At 53.4% G+C, this 24,432-nt stretch overlaps 1 protein-coding gene across 7 annotated transcripts; it reads right to left on the reverse strand.

Annotated features, from left to right (window-relative positions):
• Nucleotides 1-278: 278 nt before the first annotated feature.
• Nucleotides 279-24,221, reverse strand: LOC122366287 (basic proline-rich protein-like). 7 transcript variants are annotated; one of them, XM_043338385.1, is made up of 7 exons: nucleotides 24,126-24,221; nucleotides 17,466-17,555; nucleotides 16,067-16,228; nucleotides 7,429-7,555; nucleotides 4,151-4,917; nucleotides 3,495-3,607; nucleotides 279-2,967 (listed from the first exon to the last, which is right to left on the reverse strand). In XM_043338385.1, the coding sequence occupies exons 2-7, from the start codon at nucleotides 17,542-17,544 to the stop codon at nucleotides 1,078-1,080; spliced, it is 3,138 nt and encodes a 1,045-aa protein (XP_043194320.1). In that variant the 5' UTR covers nucleotides 17,545-17,555; nucleotides 24,126-24,221; the 3' UTR covers nucleotides 279-1,077. The 7 variants fall into 7 exon arrangements, with proteins under 7 accessions (XP_043194320.1, XP_043194300.1, XP_043194308.1 ...); XM_043338365.1 differs by lacking the exon at nucleotides 24,126-24,221 and adding an exon at nucleotides 18,001-18,119; XM_043338373.1 differs by lacking the exon at nucleotides 24,126-24,221 and adding an exon at nucleotides 17,951-17,960.
• Nucleotides 24,222-24,432: the final 211 nt, after the last annotated feature.

Genomic DNA, 24,432 nt, shown 5'->3' on the forward strand with positions numbered 1-24,432 from the left:
CGAGATCCCCAAACTTGCACTACTTTCCTCTTTCGAACCGTGCAGATGTTTATGCGTGATGTCATAGGTCAGTGACCTGAGCTGACCTGTAAAAATGTGGTAGATGCTAAATAATCCTGCTTTAACCGAAGGCTGGTAATGCCAATTTTAGTATTCATTCTGCTACACGTCCCGAGACATCGCGAAAAGTCGTTACACCAGCCAGCCTCAGGCGGTGAGGGTCGCAAAATTCCGCGTCTTTCCTCGTGGGCTATGGTAGGCAGTAATTAAATGAGCAACACGTTTTCATAGTCGTATTCACTTTATGCAACATCTATCACGAAATATGGCACTAGTGCCTCGGAAAATTTTCCCATCTAAGCGCGACACCTGTTATAGGGCACAAGCATCACATGCCCGTCGTACAGTTATACATGTTCTTATACCAAACATACACTTAAATGAATGACAAATGCCGCCCAAGGTCTGCTCCTATTACAACTGCTCCTGAGCGAGAACACTGCCAACAGAGCAATTAGGAGAGTGCATTTCGCCAGCTGACGCCTTCTGGAGGGAACCGCTCGACACACCTTGAGCGAACTGAGCGCATGGAACGATGAGAGCACTCCCAGGGCGGCCGGTGCGGCCATCTCCCACACACGGTGCGGTAACAGCCAGACACCCACAGCGGCCACAGCGGGCACCTAGCCGAGGTGATCACTCGGCTAGGGAGACACAGCTGACGACAAAACCGGCCGCTCCTCAGGTGAGCACCAGCCACAAACACTCGGTGCAGATGGGTGCAGGGCGCGGCGCTGTCACATCCTCACACACCGCGCGACGCACCATCAAAACGTGATAACACAGCCGTCACTCACACCGGCACCACGGACACAGCGCTCGGTCAGACACGGCCGCCGGCCCCGGGCGCACGGCGGACACAAAACCTGCGCACACAACCTAAACCTGTGCACTCGACAGCCAGAAGCGCCGACCGCCACCGCCACGCGCGGCTAGCGTTCCGCGCTGAGATCTGCAGCGCCGTGCTCGCGGCTGTACCCTGTACGTCAGCGCCACCCCAGCCGCCCGGCCGTCCGACTAGGGCGCTGGATCGCTGGGAATGCTGTCAGCGGGCCCCGCCTCAGAGTCCGCTACGGCCGCCGGCGGACTGGCCGCGGCCGGGTCAGCGGTCTGCTCGGAGTCGGCCGTCGCGGGCTCGTCCGACGGCCGGCACGGACTCGCCGGCTCGTCCGCCGCTGCGCCGCCACCGGCCGGGCCATTCTGGCTCGGAGCCAAATCCGTATCACCAGAACCCTGTTCGGCAGCGGACGCCAAGTTCCCGCCGTCGGGCTCCGCTATTGGGTCATCGTTCGACGACTTGTCTCCAGCCGTCGTTGTCTCCCCCGCGTCCGTATCTGCCGTGCTGTCGCCCTGTTTCGGCGGCGGCGCGGCCTGCTCCGGCTCGTGCGCCGCGCCGTTGGCCGTCTCCTGGTTTTCCAGCTGGGAGAGACGCGCCGACAGCCGGCGTGAGTGGCGCCGCCCCTCGGCGCCCTCCGGCGGCCGCTCCAGCCGCTGCCGTTTGGGGGCCGGCGCGCTGCTCGGTGCGCTGGAGGTGCTTGGTGTGCTCGACTGAGAATCGGCGGCCGGTCGCTTGGCCTTGTTCCCACCGCGCTTCCTCTTGCCCGACTCGACGCTACCCGGCGGGAGACCGTCTTTCCGCGGCCGGCCCCTCGGCCTGCCGCGCCTTGCCGGAGTCTGGACCGCTGCCTCATCCTCCTTCTCCTCTTCAGGTTTCTCTTCCTTCTCTTCAGCCTCCGCAGGAGACTCGGGCGCGGCCTCTGACGCAGGCGTCGGCTCCGTCGCCGATGTAGACGGTGACGGTGCAGAGGGTGCCTCTGCGACGTCCTTCGACGCTCTGGCACTGTAGGTCCTCTTCGGCGGCCCAGATAGCGTGTTCAGCTTGGCCCGCCCGGCGGCCAGCGGACCAGAGGTCACGCCGCGCGTTGCCGCTGTCACCATGGCCAGCGCCTTCTCCAGCGGCGGGTAGCGGCGCCGGTTCATGGGCGTACCCACCACCAGGCGGACGATGGGCCCGGCGCCGGGCCGCCGCCGCGGCGGCCGGCCCTTGACAGGCGCGATCGGTATCAGCTTGCCGTTCAGGGAGTCGCCCGATTTGATGTACGTGTAGTTGCCTGGTCTGAGGCGCTGCGACTTGTGGAACCAGGCCACTATCCGGCTCAGGTACTCGGAGCCCGGCGCGCTGGCCGCGCGACCTGACGTCTCCTGCACCTGCGCCTGCGCCTGGTTCGCGGGCTGGGCGTCGATGTTCGGAGGGGTGACCGGCCGCGGCACGGGAGCGGCCTCTGCCGGAGGTGGCGTGGGCACACCCTCACGTGGCGTCGAGGAGGGCAGTTTGATTTTGAAGCTGGTGATGGCCGACAGAGGCGTCAGCTGCACATTCGGCGAGGACCGAGAGGGCGCCGCGGCGCCGGACTGGCCGCCAGCCGCCGGCTGTTTGGGCGGTGCCGGAGCGATGTTTGGCAGAGATCTGGGCGGTGCCGGGGGCGGAGCAGCCGGCCGGGTGCCGCTGCCACCCGGACCGTGACCCTTTTTGTTGACAGCTTGCGGCGGCGGCGGCGGCGCGGGCGCGCCGGGCGGACGCACCTCTAACGAGAGGACACCGTTGGCCACGGCCTGCTGGATGGCAGACGAGTGGCTGGTCAGAGTCTTCATGATGCGCTGGTGGGTTTTCTGAGCGCCCGGCGGCAGGTTGGCCGGTGGCGGCGGCCGCTCGCCGCTCGCCGGACGGGCCGCGCCGGACGGCACCTCGGGCCGCGGACAGGAGTTAGAGTAGGTGCGCGTGGGGCGCGCCACAGCCGTCTGCCGACCGCCGCTGCCTCCCGAGGATGCCCCGAGACCGGGCGGCGGCGGCTGCATTGGCCACCGGGCCGGCGGCGCCGCCTGCGACGGCGGCGGCATGCTGCGGGTCTGAAACAGAGACAGGTCAGGTCAGACCGACAGCAGCCGTTCAGAGTCACCGCTCGCAGCGAATGAACGCCGGCTGACTGAAGCGACTGAGCGTGACTCGCTAACTCAAGCCTTAGTTCCCGTGAAGAGACTCACTGCCCTTTTGAGCGCTCCTACGGTACGCAGAGCCAAGTTTAAAGCTTGCACAAACTAAAACCGTTTAAGCCTTCAAAGGGATGCCTCGCGGCGAACATAGAATAGTTATCCATGCAGAGAGGCACCGCGATCCCGTATCAGGCGAGCGGACACCTATTGGAACAAAATATTTGTAACTTTTACCATCGCACAAAACTTTATTTCGGAACGGTTAAGTAGCTAACTTGAAAAATTAGTGTTCCAAAAGAATATGCACGGTGCAGCTTAGCTGATAATGATTGTATGTGAGAAGATGCACATACTCGTCATTGCATTCTGTCAGTTACATTTTTTAAACAAATAAGTCTGCCCGTGTATGGCATGCTGTGACGCAGGTTGAGGGCGCGTCTCACCTTCTGAGAGGCCAGTTTCTCCATGGCGTTGGCGTCCTCGTATCCCAGGTCCCTCCACGGGTCCACCTCGATATCGACTGGCTCTCGCATCAGGTGGTCGCTGGCGTCGGCGTCTGCGGGCCGGGCGACACGGTCAGCTAGCGCGCGGTGCACGGAGGGACACTGGATAGGGCCCGTGGGTTAGGCTAGGCTTTGGGGCTAGCGGTTTAGGCTTAGGGCAGTGGGAGGACGTAGGAACTCATTTAAATGTAGACAAAGAGTCATTGAAATTGACGGGGACAAACAGAGAAAATGAAGAGTGAAGCACTCGCGCACGTGCACGTAACAGGAATCTTTCTGAACGAATCTGCAGCAGAAGGACATACGTGACAAAGAGACACAGTCCACCAGAAAGCGCTCTTCTAACCCAGAACTGTGGACCCAAAAACAAAAGTATAGGAGGATCAGGCGCGAGAGATAATTCCCGTGACATTCTGCTACGATGTGGACTAACATTTGCCTTACAGAATTAGTTATGCAACTGAACAAGACACAAATGACAGAAAATGATGCTTTTGCCTGAGAATCTAATCCACTGCACTCAAATGTGCAGGCATTGGGAAAGTTACCGCTTTCACAGAAGCGGTTCGTTCCTGGTAGCGCTGGCGACCACTCACCGTCAGGCGGCTCCTCTTTGACCTCGGTCAGTTCCACTTCCACAGCCGACAGCAGCTGACACACGCCGGCCCCGTCATCGCTCTCATGAGACACGGAGCGCTCCAGGCCGCGGCCCGGCTCGGCCGGCGCGCCGCCGGGGTGGGAGGGTGGCCCCAGGGCGCCGGGGTGGCCGGCCGGACTGACAGCCGGGCCCGGGTGGCCGGCTGGGCTGAGTGTGCCGGGGAGACCTGCCGGGCTGAACGGCCCGGGGTGGCCGGACGGACCGAGCGCGCCAGGGTGGCCGGGCGGCACCATAACGCCCGGGTGGCCGCCGGGCGCCGCCGCCGGCCAGCACACCGGTCCCGGCGGCCCGTGCGGTGCCCACACGCCTGGCGGGCCGCGTACCATCATCGGTCCGGGCACACCCATATTGCTAGGTGGCGGCGGCGGTGGCTGCGGCTGCTGCTGAGGCGGCGGCTGCGGCTGAGGCTGTGGCGGCACGGGTCGCCGCGGCGCTCCGCCCGGCGCCGCTCCACCGCCCGGCGGCGGCAGCGGTGTGATGCACACGATGGCGCGCTCCTCGCCGAAGCCGCGCAGCCGAGCCGTGCGCCAGTAGTGGTCGCTCAGCTGGCGGCAGACGCTCTTCAGCTCGGCCTCCAGCGCGTCGGCCAGGTTGATGAGGCCGGCGCACTTGACGCACAGGCAGCATGTCTCTGAGCGGAACACCACGATGTCCTTGACGATGGCCTCCAGCTTGTGGCGCAGCAGAGTGCTGGTGGCCGGCGTCCTGCGGAAAGTGCACGGCATAGGTCACGGCATGGCATGGCACCCGCTCACCACTCCTATCATAAATATACGACAAACCAGCCCCCGACGAAGCGTGGTGGCGACAGATAAAACGATATTCCGTTTTGTGCAAGCAGTTTGAACTCTTTGACAATTTGGCAACATCAACTTGACGCTGCATTCAGAAAATGAACTATGAGCGCCAGGCAAAAATGAGCAAGCAGCAGTTGAGGAATTCGGGGAGTGTAAAACACAGGCTGCAGCTGTGTACCTATAATGCATTATTCATCGCACTTTTTTAAGTTATATATGTGGGAAATGTCAGGGTAGTGCATAATGAGCAATGTCCGATTGTGAAAGCGTCAATTGCATCATTATTAGTCACATTACTTAGGAAACAACAGCTGGGTATATGATTTGCGGCAAAGCACGGATCTGAGGGAGCAAATAAAAATTTAATAAGGTACTGACAATGCAATTTGAGATTGCTTAGATACAAACTGTATAAGAAACCCTGACCTGCGCCGGATCTAACTTTTCCTTTTTAAGATCGCGGTACATAACTCTTCAATATTCATGCGTATTCCAATTCTGCATTGCCTGCACGGCTTTGTGATACCTATACATCTTTCAGGGGTGTAGTGCATAAATTTGCGACTCAACTGCGTTGCTGATTTATGAACAAATGCGGGTGGCAACCAGTATAAGGCCAAATCTAGGGTGTCGTTGGCCCACGCATGTGCACCGATCGATGAGCTGAGCCACAGGTCTTCCTTAAACAAACGTTAGGCACAGCCACAGCACATATTTTCGGCTGCGGAAAATGTAGACAAATACATGGTAGAAGAGCATGGTTAGAAAATGAAATTTCACCCCTGGCCTTCCCTCCCCTCTCCTAAATGATGGATGGTTTTCCCCCATTGACTATATGTACCATTGATTGCCTATTCATCAAACACCATAAACTTCTCGGGATTTCGGATAAGAGTTGCATCATGAAGGTTGCTCATCCGATGTCAGTCACATTTCTTGTGACCCGCAGAGTGTGACAAAATTGGGGAACAACTGTAGCGCAATGAAAAAGGACACCCTTCGCGAACGATTCACCTTTTGCGTCGCTTATCATTCGATCTACTCGGCCTCAAGCCTGAGCGTTGAGTAACGCAAACATTCCCGGTCTTTGCGAATCGACACCCTTCACCGGTCACGGCAACTTAGCCAGCAGCTGTTCCCTTATTTCTAATTCACAAAAATACTAGTATCGAGATCATGGTGTGTACAAAATTTGAGCCACTGACCCACCAAACCAGTGCAACCGGATACACAACAAAATGTTCATGTTACAGGACTGAGAACAGTGTTATTCGTTAGAGCTTACTTTCCTTTTCATCATTTTCGGTTAGAAAGGGCAAAAGTGAGAAATGTTAGCACACGAAATAGTAATAACGAGTACATACATACAAAAAAAGGACATGTACTTCAAGGACACACACAATAAAACAATTCCACACACTCTTAGATAAACGTGAAGAAAACTTCAAGGACAAGGCGTGGTACATCTTAAAGGAAAAGGGCCACCTTTAACATGGGGATTGAAACTGAGATAGCCATCCTGTAGCCCGTGTCCGAAAACCTATTTGTTTACCTCCTTACGGCCGATTTCGGCCTCCATTCGTAGTTATCGGGAATTTTAAAAGAAAATACGCCAGGAATGCGTCCTTATCCCAGGAATGCGTTCTTATCCGACAATACAGCCACCCGCGGCGAGGCTTTGGTTTTTTACCAATCAGCTCCAACCAGCTCAGCTTTAACCAATCAGCTTATCTGACACAATCCGACGAGTCTGTCTTCTGAACGCTGATTGGCTTGAGTGTGACGTCATCGCTATGCCATCATACAGTAGGTGCCGTAGAGAGTATCAACATAGTACCAATATGTTAAAATAGTTTTAAATACTTTTTCGCGAATTGTGCACTTCTGGCACCAGTTTTAAAAAGAAAATGAAAAATAATAATGTCAAAATGAAAAACAACGATATCTTCATATTTCACGAAGATGGCCCTTTTCCTTTAAAAATGATCACAAGAAAAATGATGTGATTTACTAGGCGAGTTCCAGCCGCCGTGCTTACATAAACCTATGGGAGCTACGTCACAAAACCACAAAAAAAACCTTCTCTCATTCGTTTTGCCTGATAGAATGCCATGGCAGCGGCCTCCTCTCGTACGCCAATGGAACATCGTCGCCAATTCTTTTGTTAGTTTATTGGGGCTTTCGGGCACGCCGACAACCAAGGTCACTTTGCGCCCAGCTTATATTTTTTTAAAGTGATTCTATTCCTTGAAATGTTTATTGTTCAAGCTTAGGAAATGATAGGCTTGACTAGGTTCCATTATCAGGTGGTAAGACAATGTTAAGTTCGATTGTTTGTATTTGTTTACATTGGTTAATATTGTTATTTCGTTTAAAAATATCCGACGAAGACGACTCACTAGGATCCCGTGCCCCTCACCTGCTGAAGAGCACATTGGGCCGGTGGTAGAAGGTGGGAATCTGGTTCAGCGGCCCCAGGTCCTTGTTGCACACCAGACACAGCGCCAGACTCTTGGGCAGCTCCATGGCGGCATCCGCCCGCTCAGCTGCCGGAGGAGAGGGCCGGTGACGTTACGATAGACCGTCCGCCGCCACACTCACAGACAGAGACACAGAGCACAGACAGAGGCACAGACAGCCGCCGGGACACGGTCCGCCACCGCCTGCAGCGGCCGGGCCGGCGGCGGCAGCGACCCACTGCGAGCGGCGCCGTACCGGCCACCGCAACTCCAAGGCCACACACCGACCCGTCCGACCGGTGGAGGGAGGGGGGGGGGGGGGGGCTGCGCTGTGCCGCGCGGGATGGGGTCGGGGAAGGACGGGGCCAATTTCCAAAGTGCAGAACTTTTGATAATCTTTTGAGGAATTCCACTGGTGCGCAAAGGTCAACAAGTACGTGCGAATGTAATGATGAAATCCGTTAAGGATTTAGTAGGTCAACGATGTTTGAAGCGGCAATCGACATAGCATACCACATTGAGCATAGCAGCCAGTCCCAAAAGCACCAAAACCGGTGCAAAGTACAAAACAGGAATTGCTAATTTCGCCTCCTTGTCCAAAGAAACCGATCACGCCGGCTATAACACTCATGCTCATTGATCTCTGTGAACTCCACGCCGGTCTCTGGAGGCCTCGCATCGGTCCCTGGGGTTCCACATCGGAGCACCAGCCTGATAATGTCGGCCTGTGAGCCTTCCGTCGGATTAAGGACGCCTTGCCCACCTAAGGACCTCTCACCTCGCAGTTCGCACTGGTCTGAATACCCCACACCGGCTTCAGGGATGATCCTATTGAGGACCCCAGAACCTACTACCTACTGGAAACTACTGGAAACTACTGCTTCCAAATAAAGTCACTAGGAACAGCGGAGATCCCAAAAAGTAAACAAAGGTCCGTCAAAGTCTAATATCTTGAAAACCGATCAATATTTTTCGGTGAAATTTGGTAGATATTCGTTTTTGCTCTTCCTGAACCGAGCGATATCACTTCCACGCCAATTCATGAACTTTTTTGAAGGTGGGAAGGTCCTTTTAGGTCCTTTAAGTCCAAGATATCTTAGTTTTTCATTGCAACTTCAAACATTTATCATAGGATGATAACACAATCGCCACGCACTTTCAGAATGTGGATCGCTCATGATTGTTCAATACAATACAATACAATACGCGATGGATTTATCCATTATGACAACAGGAATGAAAAGATGTGCAGATTGGGCTTTCAACACATTTGACTCTGAGTTGCTTTGCTTACCAATAGGCAATAGCAGAGCTCAGGGTTGATCAGATAAAAGCATCCAACAGAAAAATATAGTTTGAGGAAAACACCTGCTAAATACCCTACCTACTTACAATAAACTACCAAACTGAAGTAAACTGATATGAGTGAGTTGCTGTTGTTTTTCATAAGGGGACCCTCCCACCTTACATAAAGTTAATGAATTGACATAAAAGTAATGTAGGTACTGCAGTTCTGAAAGGGCAACAATTAATGCCCTCCAAATTTCACCAAAAAAATATTCACTGGTTTTTAAGATGTTTAAGAGGGCATTCAAATGCATTAGCCCCTTAGAATCTGAAAACTGCAGACTGAAATTAAAAATTTAATAATTAAGGCCTTTCTCAATGTTGTGAGTGCTCAAACTGGTGATTGCAGGCCAGGAACCCCAATTTGGCTGTCTCAACTCAAAACTAATGCTAAGGTGGGATGGTCACTTTTAAATTCATATTGGATGTTATTGTAACTTGTAAGGAAGAATGCAATAAAACATATTTTCCTCATTCATACTATTCATATGCCTGAGTTTCAGCAGTTGCTCCAACAAGTAAAAAAGAGTAACTATGGGCCTGTTCCAGCACCTCCAGAAAGCTTCAGAATTCTCCAGGGAGCATTCCAGCACCTTCAGAAAGCTCCAGAAAGCTCTTGTCAAAGCTCCAGAAACATCCAGTAGCCTCCAGGAGAGTTGGGAGGTCTCTCTGGAGGATCTGGTCCACAATTATGGTGCACATGTGACAATCACAAATGTACATACACCAAGGACTTTTGACTGCTTATTTTACACTTGGATATAAAGAAAATTACATTGCTATAATTTTGTTAATCTTTCTTACTAAAATTGCAAACAAATTTTGTGTTTCGAGAGAATACCATCGTCATTCTTTTGGTATCTGTGTCCTGTGATACCAATCTCAAGAAATGTCCAGATTGCGTTCCAGTGCCTCCAGTGAAACCTCTGGTAGAGCCTCCAGTCAAGAATTTCTACTGGAGGCACTGTAACTGGGAACAGGCCCTAAATTAATAAAACAGAATGATGTCACAGATCCAGATGACACCCCATTCCACAGAAGCTGCATCCATTCTGAGAAAATAACGTGGAGATTCACTGACATGAACATACAGCTAATTAAAAAGTATTTGATGATACAATAATACCAATACTATACCTAATTATACCGATAGCTCAGCATCAGCAGCCAGCGCTAAATCAACATGAGCAACAACCATGCCACCATGCATGGCAATTATTGATATTTGTCTCACAACCTTGACCTTTATCATTTAGGTGTGTTCATACTCTCACCTCATTTTCTTAGACGTGTTGAATAAAAATTATGTCACAACTCACACTTGTACCTTAAAATCAACTCAGTGCGTATAATCTTGGACTTCTTCTTCTTCGTGGATTAGGGCGCGTGTATAATCTTGGACGCAGCCTCTTATACGGCCTTGGACGCAGCACCTAATAATATCTTGGAACGCTATATAGGTATATGCAGGGGGGTACGCTCCGGCTGTTTAGCATTACAAAAAAAGGTGACAGACGTTTGTGGATAGTCGACGAACTCTTGTTCCGCGAGCAGTACTTACACGCTAGCGGAAAATTCACCAATCAGCGCTCGGCAGTACTCGACGCTGATTGGTCCGACGCTCGTGACGAAATTGCGGGGGACCGCAGTTATTCTCTATGGACCCGAATAGGCTTTTGGATTTCGGAGGGGTTTCTTTAAAATTATATGCTGTTTGGAGCTGTTTTCGAGCTGAAATATATTTCTTATGACTGTTAGCTATATAATGACACCATAAAATCATGATTTTAATAAATATTACCGATGTAATATCGGCCGAAAAGACATGCTGTCATGGCACGGACTGCCGTGCGGCTGATGTGGGGCCCCTAGTGCCAGCGTATGGTAATAATGGGTTGACGAAGGGTTATTGGAGAAACTTAGAGCCCCATCAGCATTCAGCATAGGGTCATCAGAGGCCGGGAATGTCCATCAGGGGTCTGAGTAGGCCTGTCATAGGGGCATACATGACACATCATGGCCCATGGGTCAATGTAGATCCATTAGGGGCCGTTGAAGGGCCATCATTGTTCAGCGTGGGCTCGCAATTACTTCTGATGGGCATATGCCGTGCCCCGATGGACTAACGCTGGCCCCTGATGAACCATCACCAGCCCCTGATAGGTCTACAAAGCCCCCTGCTGGGTCCAAATTGGTCACTGATATGCCCAAATGGGCCACTGAGAAACCCGTACAACATCCCCTGACTGCACCTGCTGGACCAATGCCGTCCCCTCATGGGCCCACCACAGCTCTTGAATGACCTTTTCAAGTCCCCTGAAGTGCCTTTATTGGCCTAAATGGCCCCTGATTGACTTATGTGGTCCCTATTGGTCCTATATGGCCTCCATGAGCCCTCAACGTCCCTAGACAGCCTTACATTATATTCCACTGGGCCCTGTTGGGTCAGCACCGGCCCCTGATAGGCTTGCACTGGACCCACCGGGCCTATACCGACCCATGAAGGCCCTATGTCGAGCCCTCATGGACCTCCGATGATCACACGCCGACATGTGTGGCCCCATCAGCAGTGGTCCGTCTATCCCATGTACTTACGGTCTTTTTGGCCGATGTGACACCGGTAGTATATAGAAATGTTATGATTAAATGTCGTTATTACACAGTCAAAAGTCACAGAAAGAATATCCAAGCTAAAAAATGGCCTCAAACCCAACAAAAACTGGTATAAATCCCCTTCAAAAGCCGTTAGTCTATTAAACGCCATAGGGGAATAGCTACAGTCCCCCGCAATTTCGTCACGAGCATCGGGCCAATCAGCGTCGAGTATTGCCGAACGCCGATTGGTCGATTTCCGATAGCCTGTAAATGCTGCTTGCGGATATAGTTTTGAACAAGTGAGGGTCGCGGCTATTAATTATCGCTTGTCACCACTTTTTCGTCGGGAACGTTCTACCTGGTTTATATAGCCTTGGGTATATGTGCGGCGGAAATATTTTGCCGATTTTGCCACCGAATCCAGACAATTCAAGGCTCAGGGAAAGGTGAGCAAACGTCTTTCATCCTACCCAAGATTCTTACAGACCCTACCGACCTTTGATTACGTCATCGGATCGCCGCATGAAAATCGATATAACAATCGTTACAAAATCATACTTACTTCATGGGCTATTGTACTGTTACTTTGTTCCATACCAAGCTTGTGGCCGACGTGCCTTGCTGAAAGTAGTGTGTGATTTATGTATAGGTATGCATTATGTAGCTCTTAACCCGCACCGGGCCGGGGGGGGGGGGGGGTTTGAACACCCCCTCCCCCTGCGGTTTTTCGCAGATCTCAAAAACGGCGGCGCGTCCGCGCCGCCATTTTTGGCACACCTGTTCGTGCATCTATTCCGCACATGTTGTGAGAATTTCAGACCCAGTCCCAGGTCGCCTTAGGTCAGGTCACCAAGTCACGCCAAGTGGGCCTCACCTCAGAGAAAATAAGAATACTCGTCATCGCTACACCGATTGATCGATTGCCTTGAAACTTTCAGCGATTGATAAGAGCAACATTATCTACAAAATGTATATCTCGGAATTTTGATACCGGTGACCTGAGGTCAGGTCAATTTTGCGGCCTCTCCATTACCTTAAGTCAATGGGAGGAAATTGAAAAGAGTCTGTTTTGCACGAGCGCCATTCTAGACACTCAAACATCGAGATGTAGGTAAAATTGACACACTGAACCGGAAAATGGCAACTGTGACCCCTCGTTATGTCCCCGAGGTCATATCAGGTCACGAACAGCATCTAACAGTTTTTCGCTAATAACTTCTAATAGAGGCGTGCTAGAGCGCTGAAAACGCCTTAGATGTGTTCGGCTCGACGTTGCGGATCGACTGATATGCAACATGACCTTTTCCAGTCAGGTCATGACCTTGACCTGAGGTCAAATTTTCAAGTTGACCTTTCAAGGTCAAATTATAGTTCATTCGACACGTCTCGACGAGAGGAACACGATGCTGGCAAAAGTAATGCCATGGCTCTTTTGAATAAAAAGTTTTAACCGAAAAAAAATGCTTTTCGTAAAAACGGCTATTTTTGGAGTTTTTGCCCTCTGGAGGCTAAACCGTTGACGTAAGGTCAAAGCTGAGAACATTATTCAGAAAGGTTTGTAAAAGGGCTATCGAATGCGCTTTTCTGCGGCGCTGTAGCTCTATCGGTTCCCGAGATAGCCGCTGGCAGTTTCCAAAATGTTGAAATAGTCAGCATTTTACCTTTGGTGACCTCTGGTGACCTGACCTTTAACCTGACCCAAAAAAGGACCTGAGTGTTTTCGTCCTTATTTTGGACGTTCTTTCGATTGCCGCTTACCGCGTGTCGCTACGTGGCCCAGGAGCCGAGTTAGAAGGGGGGGGGGTGTTCAGACACCCCCGGCCCGGCGCGGAATCTCAGAGCACCGGCCCGGCGCGGGTTAAGCACGTAGCAAGGATTTTGCTCAGGAACTCAGTGCGTACAAGCATAGAGATCTTATATACGTTGTATATAAGATCTCTATGCGTACAAGCGGCCACAGGTCGCGGCCTTATGTCGTACTCCCTCCATAAGAGGAAAACTTCTCGGATTTGGCCCACTATATTTAGGGGCGTGGTGCAGTTGCTTTATTTGTTTATTTTTCGCCTTCAGAGGGCATCGCCCCCGTGCCGCCCCCCCCCCCCCTGGCTACTTCCCTGGCAGCTCTTACTATAGGCCGGAACGGAGGAGCAAAATGCCGAAGGAACTCCGACCGCAAGCTTGATACGAAACATAGTTTTCGGTAACTTCGGTAACACAATTATTTACCAGTATAACGCCTTTTGGGGCGACTAACGGAGCGAGCGAGAGGGTGGGCCTTGCACGTGCGAAATTGCGAGGGGTACCTCCAACTGACTTGTGCACGGCACCCTACTAACTGGTCTCTAGCGATGTGCCAAATTTGGGCACAATCGGCCCAGCCGTTCTCGAGATCTGGAAGCGGCACCCTGCACGTGCGCACGTGCAAAATGGGTCCCAACTGACTTGTGCACGGCACCCTACTAACCGGTCCCTAACCGTGTACCAAATTTGAGCGCAATCGGTCCAGCCGTTCCCGAGATCTGGAAACGACCCCTGCACGTGCGCACGTGCAGCAGCACCCCAACTCTGGCACATGTATATGCAGTGCCTAGTGGGTGCCTACCTACATGCCAACTTTCAGCGCAATCGGCCAAGTAGTTACCGAGATATTGCAACAATTACAAAACTGACACCTCTTCGTTTTGCACGTGGCACGTGCATAAGGGGTCACCCACATGCATCGGGAATAGTCCAATACTTGGTAGAAGGAATGTAGCTACCCTACAAAAATTACCGCGTGTAAATCGGTCAAGTGGTTGCTGAGATATAAGCCTCGCAAAAGCGTGACCACGGCCGGCCGGCCGGCCGCTCATACTCAGAAATTTCCGTTAATCTAAGGAAAGACTACGCTCGCTTCGCTCGCTCCGTAATCAAAAAAGCAAAAAAAAAAAAACAACAATAAAGCGAAAGATAGAAAATGCGTACGAATTTACAACAAAAACAAAGGTATTGGCAAGGCCCTAAAAACAGCATTGTATGCGTGTAGTACACAGTACACACAAAAGTCTGCCTTTTCGCTTGTATAATATAAGGGCCCTGTTTCACGGTTCGCTGCTGCCCATTGACCTCTAGAGCCGCTACCCGACATGGTGGTTTAACCAACTCTTTCACCCTTTGGTGCCATTTTCTTACGAGATATCTGGGGGTTCTTATTTACCTACATCTCCGTGTTCCCGGCCACCTTCCGCACGGGGGGGGGGGGTGTCATCTCCGATGGGTGTATCCACAGATAACAGTAGTACTACTGTTATCTGTGGTGTATCCCATCGGTGGGTGGGGGGGGGGGGGGGTGTATCTCCGAAACTACTGGACGGATCCGTAGAATTCAAAGAGCGTTCGATATCTTTGTAATTGTAGAATGTAGAGGATTGTATTGAGGGTAGAGTATTGCCTTTTGGACTCACAGTGATGACAGCCCGAGTTCTAGTCGCTACGGCGCTCGATATACATACAAGATTCCTGACGGGGATGGTCTGCGGTCAGTGGGAGTAGCCGCAGCTAGCTCGCATGTGTAGGGGGCGGGGGTCGGATGGACCCCCCATGGTTTTTCGCGAATAACTCGCGTAAAACGCGGCCGATCGCGACGAAACTTTCAGTACCCTCGCATTGATCAATTTTACACCTACCCCGAAAATTTCATGACCCTGACCCAAATGACCCTTGACCTGTGACCTCTTTTCCGAGACCATGTTTGGCCGGAATCGCGATTCCGCGTATGTCGGCTCGCATTAGCCGCGCGTTTGCAAGCTTTTCGTGGTTTCAAACGTTCAAACATGTGATTTGATGTTGCTCCCATGCATTAGGGTAGGTGTCAAGGTCACCTGAAGGTCAGGTCAGGTCATTGACCTTTGGTGACCTCGGGTGACCTCGGTTCACTTTTTCGAGTTTTACATGTTTCTAAGCTAGTTTTTGGAGCTGAATTAGAATTTAGCAACCATATGAACATTTACGAAGTAGTTTTGGTGCCTTCGTAACATGTTACGAAGCTGTCAGAGGCGGTTGACACGTACTACGAATACCCGTCACGACGCCTACTGGTTGACCTGACCTGACCTGACCCGACTGGTCTAAATGCTTAAAGACATCATCTGTGATCAAAACTAACACGATATTCGTGATCAGCACCCCGAAAACCCCCTTAGCAGCCACACTTTACGACTTTCTAATAGGTCCCGATTTTCCCGACTTTGGGTCATTGACCTGACCTGGAAGGTCACCCGATGACCTAGGACCTTAAAATTGGGTATCATCGGCTTCCTCTCGTGACGAGCAACACGCTCGTTTTTTCCGCGAAGCTATAGCTCGATCAGGGGCCAAACGGCAAGGGGGGGGGGGTCCAACGGACCCCCCCCCCTACACATGTAGTAAAGTAATCTTGCTACACATTACAAGCTGACAAACGCCGCACACATGCAAGGGTTAAGTCAGTTTAGTGGGATAGACCGAGTGCATTATTCGGTATCCTTATTTTCCCGTTACCCGCCACTGCCCGATCGGGCGGTAACGGTATAACGGGTCGGGTGCTCAAGCAACAAGCTCTTCTTAGCGTAGGCTCATGATGTCAATCCATCTATTCAATTATTCGAACTGAATTTAATAAAAAAAAGCACAGATTACCGTTCCCAGTCGTCAGAGTGCTGTGGCGTAGCTGTTCGCCGGGTGTGAAGCGTACTGAAGCCATTTCCGGTACAAGACGCTCGTCTTCAGACCTGGCATGGCTGAGTTCATCACGATTTGTTGCAGCGAATCCAAGGGAGCCATGAGACTCAACAGCATGGGCTGAAAAGAAGGTAATCTTTTACCGACATTTTCCTGGCCTTTCATCCAAAGATTTGCCAGCAAATGTCACACACTTTCATTCAATAGGTGCATTTTAAGGATATGGAAAACCAGCAAGCTGAACATGGATGAAGAAACATGGTGTTCACTGTTCAGTAACTCCACATTATAATTTACATTGTGCTGTGGTTACATACACCATCATCCATAGTTATAAATGTTGTTTTAACAGCTGCAGCATGTAATAACTATTAATAAAATGATGTTCTGACACAATGGGAGCTTTCGGCCCTCAGGAGAGCTTTTGCACTCAAAACATCACCCAAGGCAACATGTAAAAAAGCAATATAAAACATCAAGATGTTGTTTGATGGTGTTCAATTTGGTCCTTGACTTGAATCAAATGACAACAAGCAGCAGGATTGAATATTGATGCTTGTAGATCTGCTGCTGGCAGTCGGGCATTTGCCCGGCCAGAATATGCTGCTCTGGCAGTAGATTAGCAAGTTACCAGCTGAATTGTCACTAGCTGTTTTGACATGGACCCAACTGAATGTTCTATCTATTAGTAAAGTAATCTTTGTTCTGTCTACCAGCATCAGATTCAGATGTTCATTGGCCTAACCATGCTGCTACCAGCAGCAGATTCATGACTATGCTGCTGACTGCTGCATGACTACAGCACGCCATTTCTTTAGTTATCAATTGTATCAGCTCGCCCTAAATCTGCTGCTGATAGACAGATGTTGAATCTGCTGTCCACCTTTTAGCACATCCAGGGCTTGCAGCTTTCTAAATTTTTGCTGGTGCTTGGTAGACACCGGGGGTGTCACTACTTTGCTTCGCCAATCGCCATAGGTCCAGTACTGATGTCATTGGTTTCTATCCCAGTGATGTCAGTGCTGTCTACATCCAGGAACTTCTTGCATTTGTTTCTCATTAGAGGTGGCCATATTGTATTGTCCCGTGACAACACATTTGCGTCATCAGGATCGACACTGGCTGTAAACAAACTGCTCAGTGTCGCTACCTCCTATATATGGCCTTGGGTAGACAGATATTCAGTAAATCCACTGCCAGAGCAGCATATTTGGGAAAACTGAATGGATTGCTAGCAACAGATTTTCAAATTTTTATCTGCTGCTGGATTGACAAATATATCTATTATTACACATTTAAACATAACCTCTTGGACCTTGCCCATTGGCAAAATGTATCACATGCCATTGCAACCTACCTCTCCCAGTTCTGAGTGCACACTTGCGCCGATACTCTAACTGTCTTTTCAGACGTCGCCTTCGGTCCTTACTGGGCATAGTACAAATGACTGCAACATGTACGCATCAATGAGAATGGTGGGGATACATCAGAAAGCTCTTTAAAAATCAATGAAGCAGATTTAAGATTTGCTGAATAGCAGGACAAAAGGACAATAGCAGCCAGCAGGAGCAGGCATCACACTTGTTTTTTCTTTGCAACCAAGGAGAGGCACTGTAGGTTAGATTTATTGTTTATTGTTGTTTATTATCACAAAAATCCAATCATATCCACTGAGAAGGGCTATTCTATGATTTTCGTCATATAATAGAGAATCAGAGCAATAGCTCCAGCTCAAGTTCGCACCATTAAAAGAACAGCACATTAAAACATCACTAAAACAAATTAAAAGAACATGGTGTAAAAGGACAGGTAAAAACAAATAGTACAAGCTGGTGTTCTAACACGATAAAGAGTTGGCTGTAGCCCACAATAGCGCCGGGACATGAACTCACATTTGAGCACTGCTTTCAACCGTTGCACCGTCAGATCCTGGCGACTTTTAGATATGACAGCGGCATTATACAGTTACAGTTTCGCGGAATAGGTTGTAGTTTTTAGGTTGTAGTCTAGGTAAGGTGGTAGTCATAAAGCAGGCGTCACACTTCCGTGTTAACGGCCGGAGGTCCGGTGACGGGCTGTGGCCTTGGCTGTGGCCTTGAGACGGCCGCCGGTTTATTACGTCACAAACGTACTATCGATGCAGAGTTTTCTATCGATGTGAGAGCTTTGATTTACGGAGCGGGGAGATGAAAATGACCAGCGCACAGCGGACGCAGGGAGAGGAAAGGATAAAAAAAACTTGGTCACAGCAGCGGACTCGCTTCGAATCCGAAGGTCACCGGTTCGAATCCCACCATGCCGTTCGATCAGCGGCCGACAGTCGCGAACTTTTTTGGGTGTGTGTGTGTTTTTTTTTTGTGTGTAGAGGGCTGGGACCGGCAGTGTTGAGGGTGCTAGAGCTCACTGACTTGACCCCAATGCAGAGATCCTGGGTTCGAATCCCACCACGGCGTTACCTAAGCGGCCCAGGGGCGGAGAATTGTCATAATCCCAGGGGGTGCTTCTCTAGCATCTCGCGAATGGAAGCTTCGAATTCTTGCGTAGAAAAGCATGTGTAGGTACGTTTTCCAAGCCGCATCACTCTCCTCGCGGCTTACGCAAAGCAGTTTGTGTCTCAGACGTAAGTTAAGCACCCCTGGAGCACTATTGCACGGTGACTTTTGAATTTCAGGGGGTGCTCGAGCACCCCCAAAACCCCTAATTCTCCACCCCTGAAGCGGCCACTTAATCGTAGGTACCTTTTTAGTTTTATAGGATTGGGATCGGCAGTGCTGAGGGTGCTAGAGCTTACTGACTCGACTCCAATGCAGAGGTCCCGGGTTCGAATCCCACCATGGCGTTGCCTCAGCGGAACCCTCTAAAACTAAAAAAGTACGATACAGTCGGCCGCTGAGTTAATGCAATGTTGGGATTCGAACCCAGGACCTCTGCATTGGAGTCGAATTAAGCTCTAGCACCCTCAGCCGACCCGGGAACAGGGGGGGCAGCGGGGGCGCTTGCCCCCCCCCCCAACTTGGGAGCCGAGGGGGCGGCGCCCCCTCAACATTGAGGCAGCGAGAAAAGGTCTTTCCTCCCTTTTCCGGACTTCTTTCCTTCTTGTTTCCTTTATACATCTAAGCATCAACACACGGCATTTTCCTTGCCATCTGAATGGTTTCTGCTGATACAGTATCGATTTGACATCTGCTATTGTCATCCCGCTTTGATTTGGGCCTGACCTTGGCCATAAGCTTGGCAGACCAGTTTTATACTGGACCATTTTGAGTCAACTTTGAGAAATGCATAACGTACAACGGTGGTAAAATCGTTGCTATAGGTACTCGTATAACACAGTTTACCCCTCCGGGTGTGAGGGAGGGGTGTGGGCCGGGCAATGAGTGCACTGACGTGGCGCCTGTTGTATTATGGTCCAGCCCCCGCACGGCTGCTGGCCGCGCCTGCGCGCGCCCCTGCCGCCGCCACCGCTGGCCGCCCCGGCTCCGTGCCTGTGAGCGCCTCTGCCGCGGCCAGCTGACGGTGCGCGCCGAGCGGCGAGACTGGCGCGGGCGACTAGGCGCGGCGCTCGCCATACTTGTTATCTTTTTGGACACTCTTTCGGCCTGAACGGATCGCAGTAAATAAATCGCGTTATTCATTGATTGTGTGCTCTTTCACTCGAAACGAACCAAAACGTAACATGGCGCGGACGGTTTTGTAATTACGTGACTGAGCAGCTTACAGCGCGATGAAGAAAATTTTGATTCAGGAACTGACGGCGCTGCTGGAGAGGCAGGCGGAGAGAGCCGCCGAGGCCGACAAGCGCCTGGAGCGTTTGGAGAGGCTGCTGTACAGAGAGCCCTCCGCGGGGACCGGAACGGGCACGACGGCCGGAGTGTCAGAGTCGGGGGCTGAGCGAGGCGCTGATGGATCCGTTGGACCAGCTGCCGCCGCCCGCCGGACTGTCTGCCTGCCGGCGTCGGCGACCCCGGCCCCGCACCTGAAGTCGGCCTCGACGTGCAAAGCCCGTGTCGAGTGCAGTGTGCGCGACAGTGAGACAGGAGCGGTGAGCAGTCTGGAGGACTCTGAGTCGACGCTCAGACACGCCGTGACAGTGGGGGAAACGTGGAGTGCCCATGTCACGTGCCAAGACCTCTGCGGCACCAAGGGACATTTCGTGGCCCACCTGTCGGCCTACAAGAGGGACCGCAGTCGGCCGAGTGTCGCCCATGCCGCCGCCGCCACCAATCGTCAGTTTCTTGAGCGTTGCCCTACCTGTGGTCGTCGCCAGCACGCCGGCGGAGACACGTGTCGCGCCGCTGGCGCCATCTGTCGTGCGTGTGGCGAACCAGGACATTTTGAGGTAGTGTGCCACGAGAGGGCCACCGCCGCGGCCGATCGTCCAGTGGCGACCTCTGCAGTGACGAGAGTACGCGACTCGCCGGTGGTGGCGCCAGTAACGGTAGCCGCCGGCACCGCCGTGTTGCCGCCGCAGGCGGACACGGGCCGCACCGGGAGTACTGCAGCGCAGCCCACAGAGCCGGACGGAGCTACGGACGCCTACGGAGCCTCGCCGCCGCCGGCGGGAGGCATCCCAACTTGGAGCACGGACCGAGTGCACGGAGCCTCGCCGCCGCCGGCGGGAGGCCCATCGGTAGCCACCGGCGCCGCCGTGTCGGTGCCACCGGCAGACACGGGCCGAGGAGCCGGCCGTACCGCGGCGCAGCCCACCGAGCCGGCTGGCACGCGTGGAGCCTGCCCGCCGCCGGCGGGAGGCTGGCCAGCACAGACTATGGAGGCAGCCCCCGGCGTGTCACCGCCGCAGGCGGACACGGACCGAGCTGAATGTACCGCGGCGCAGCCCACCGAGCCGGCTGGCGCCCACGGAGCTTCGCCGTCGCCGACGGGAAGCCTTCCCACGCGGACCAGCCATGGAAACGAAGCCGCTGGTGACGCCGTGTTGCCGCAGCCGGCGGACACGGGCCAACCCGGGGCCACTGCGGTGCAGCCTGCAGGCCCGGATGCAGCGGCTGTAGCTTACGGAGCCTCGCCGCCGCCGGCGGGAGGCCTACAAACGCTGAGCACGGGCCGAGGTGCAGCTGCCGGCCCCGCCGTGTCACCGCCGCCGGCGAACACTGGCCAGATTGGGTGCACCGCAGCGCAGTCTACCAGGCCGGCTGCCGCCTACGGAGCCTCGCCGCCGCCGGCGGGAGGCCTACCCACGCGGACCAGGGACGGAGGTACAGCCGCCGGCTACGCCGTGTCGCCGCTGCCGGGGGACACCAGCCAAGCCGACTGTTGTGCGGCACAGCCCACCGAGCTGAGTAAGACTACTGACGTCTACGGAGCCTCGCCGCCGCCGGCGGGAGGCATGCCAACTCGAAGCACGGATGGAGGCCCAGCCGCCAGCACCGCCGAGTCGCCGCCGCCGGCGGGCACCGGCCAAGCCGGCTGTAGTCATGCGGCGCAGCCTACCGAGCTGGCTGACGCATACGGAGCCTCGCCGCCGCTGGCGGGAGGCCTGCCAGTACGGAGTGGGGACGGAGACCCGCCCGAACAAATGGTAGCGGCTCACGCCGCCGCGCTCCTCCGTACGCCGCAGGGATGCGTGTCCGCCGGTGACAAGTCCGACCGGCGCGGTGACACGAACCTCGGTGACACCACCCTCCACTCGGTCGAGGTGGTGGATGACCTGCTCGGTCCGACCGTCGATGACGAGGTGTGGGAGGACGCTGAGGACCCGCTTCACGCAGCTGCCGTCGCAGCTATGCTCGCTGAGCGGGATACGGAGTGCGACGCGCGTCTGCCGCCGCTCGTGGACCCGAGTCTAGGGGTGACCAGAGCCGCCGCTGACCGCGACCCGTGGCCGCCACCGACACCGGAGCGACGCCTGCCGCGGACCTCCCCGTGCGACGGCGGGCGCGTCCGCTGCAAGAAGCGCCCGGTACGCCGCGGAAGAGAGCGCAGGCGCCGCCGTCTGCACTGCGCTGCGGTGGCCTTGTGCGCCCGGACCCCGGAGGGTCCGCTGTGGCGCCTTGGAGTGAAGACGATGTGATCGTCTTGGGGGGGAGGTGTTGTATTATGGTCCAGCCCCCGCACGGCTGCTGGCCGCGCCTGCGCGCGCCCCTGCCGCCGCCACCGCTGGCCGCCCCGGCTCCGTGCCTGTGAGCGCCTCTGCCGCGGCCAGCTGACGGTGCGCGCCGAGCGGCGAGACTGGCGCGGGCGACTAGGCGCGGCGCTCGCCATACTTGTTATCTTTTTGGACACTCTTTCGGCCTGAACGGATCGCAGTAAATAAATCGCGTTATTCATTGATTGTGTGCTCTTTCACTCGAAACGAACCAAAACGTAACAGCGCCCTCGGTATGGGATGGGATGCATGGGATACATTAGAGGGCCGGTATGGGATTAAAGCTCAGCGACACTTAGGGCTTATGAAGTGCCTTCCGTTATCGGCAGCACCCTCAGAAATCAGAATCACCGGCGTAGGGCCCTCAGAGCCGCCGGTAAGGGGCCTTTAGAGGCACCGGTGTGGGGCCGTTATGCAGGTGCCGGTGTGGGCGCTCAGAGGTGCTAGTGTGATTCTCTCAGAGGCGCCGATGAGGGTCCTTACAGGCGTTGCTGTGGGCCCTCATAGAAGCTGGTGTGGAGCCGTTACAGACGGGTGTGGGGGCTTTAAAGCTGCTGACGCGAACTCTCTACAGGCCGGCAGGGGGTCTCAGTGACCGGCAAGGGGTCCTTAGGCCAGTAGAAGAAGTCCTGTGGGGTCCTTAGAGACCGGCATGGTATTGTCAGACGCCGGTGGGGCCCTCAGACTCACCGGTGTGGGACCCTCAAAAGTCACCAGTGGGTGGCCTTCAGATGCACAGGTGTTGGTTGGGTCCTCAGAGCCGCCGATACAGGGCTTAATTTTAATAGGCACTGGTGTAGGCACTCAGAGTTGGGGGTGTGAAACCCTCAGAGACACCGGTGTGGGCCCTCATAGGCGCCGATGAGGGCCCCATAGTTGCCGTTATGGGGCCCTCAGAAAAATAAGTGTGGGACCATCACAGGCGGGAAATGCCTCTAGAACTGGCCCCTCATAGGCCGGTAAGGACTCTCAGAGGCCAGTAACGGGCCTTTGGACTTTGGAGACCACCGAGGTGCCCTGAAAAGGCGCAAGAGGCGCTCAGAAGCCGGCGTGGGGCCCTTATGGAGATCTTAGTGTGGCTATTTAGGGCCCATGAGGTGCTCTAACGAGCCCAGTGGGGCGGTCAGCGGTTTGACCTTCAGCGGTCAAATGGCGCCGCAGAGCCACTCGGACCCGAAGGTCCCTTTGAACCCGATGGGGGGGGGGGGGTACGTGTTCCCCTAGACCCCTAGCTACGCCACTGTTTCATATGCATCATGTCAGGTATTTTAGGCTCGCCCCCCCAACTTGAAAATCGTTCCCGGGCCCCTGCCCTCAGCACTGCCGATCCCAACCCTCTAAAACTAAAAAAAGTACGATAAAGTGGCCGCTTAGGTAACGCCGTGGTGGGACTCGAACCCAGGACCTCTGCATTGGAGTCGAGTCAGTGAGCTCTAGCACCCTCAGCACTGCCGATCCCAACCCTCTAAAACTTAAAAAGTACGATTAAGTGGCCGCTGAGGCAACGCCATGGTGGGATTCGAACCCGGGACCTTCGGATTCGAAGCGAGTCCGCTGCTGGGACCAAGTTTTTTTATCCTTTCCTCTCCCTGCGTCCGCTGTGCGCTGGTCATTTTCATCTCCCCGCTCCGTAAATCAAAGCTCTCACATCGATAGAAAACTCCACAGTGTATATAAATATACGGAAAACTCTGCATCGATAGTACGTTTGTGACGTAATAAACCGGCGGCCGTCTCAAGGCCACAGCCCGTCACCGGACCTCCGGCCGTTAACACGGAAGTGTGACGCCTGCTTTATAACTACCGGTAAGGTTTGGTTTGGTAATGGTTTGATAAGAAAGCATCTCTGCTGGGGATAGCAATCTTGAGTATAGCACCTCTCCAAAAAGTCAAAGCGTGGTGCCTGCTTACCAACAAGTAGTCAAGGGAGCATCTTAAGTCTGAGTCACTTTATACAAATATGGAGCCCAGCTAGTCAAGCCTTGATATCTGGTATTTTAAGAAATATGATTACTGCATATTTACGTCTGGACAACGAGTTGCGGGGAAAAGTGCTGATTGTGTTGCAGTTTTAGGAGCCGGTGATTTGGCTGGATTTTTGGGTTACTTTTTCGTTCCGATTCATGTATTTCATAGTGTTTGGCATTTGAATATTTTAGTTCTTTCAGATAAATATTACTTGCCTTACAACTTTTGTAAAAACGTTTCATTTTTTATA

The sequence above is a fragment of the Amphibalanus amphitrite genome, unplaced genomic scaffold, assembly GCF_019059575.1.
Source record: "Amphibalanus amphitrite isolate SeventyFive unplaced genomic scaffold, NRLGWU_Aamphi_draft 000029F_arrow, whole genome shotgun sequence".
Classification (NCBI taxonomy): domain Eukaryota; kingdom Metazoa; phylum Arthropoda; class Thecostraca; order Balanomorpha; family Balanidae; genus Amphibalanus; species Amphibalanus amphitrite.

Excerpts from the sequence above, each read along its gene's own strand:
- LOC122366287 (XM_043338385.1), bottom strand. The coding sequence starts at position 17,544 with ATGCCCAGTAAGGACCGAAGGCGACGTCTGAAAAGACAGTTAGAGTAT. Across the intron at positions 7,556-16,066 it reads CACTCTGACGACTGGGAACG|CTGAGCGGGCGGATGCCGCC; the intron begins GTAATCTGTGCT and ends CTCCTCCGGCAG. Across the intron at positions 3,608-4,150 it reads CAAAGAGGAGCCGCCTGACG|ACGCCGACGCCAGCGACCAC; the intron begins GTGAGTGGTCGC and ends CCCGGCCCGCAG.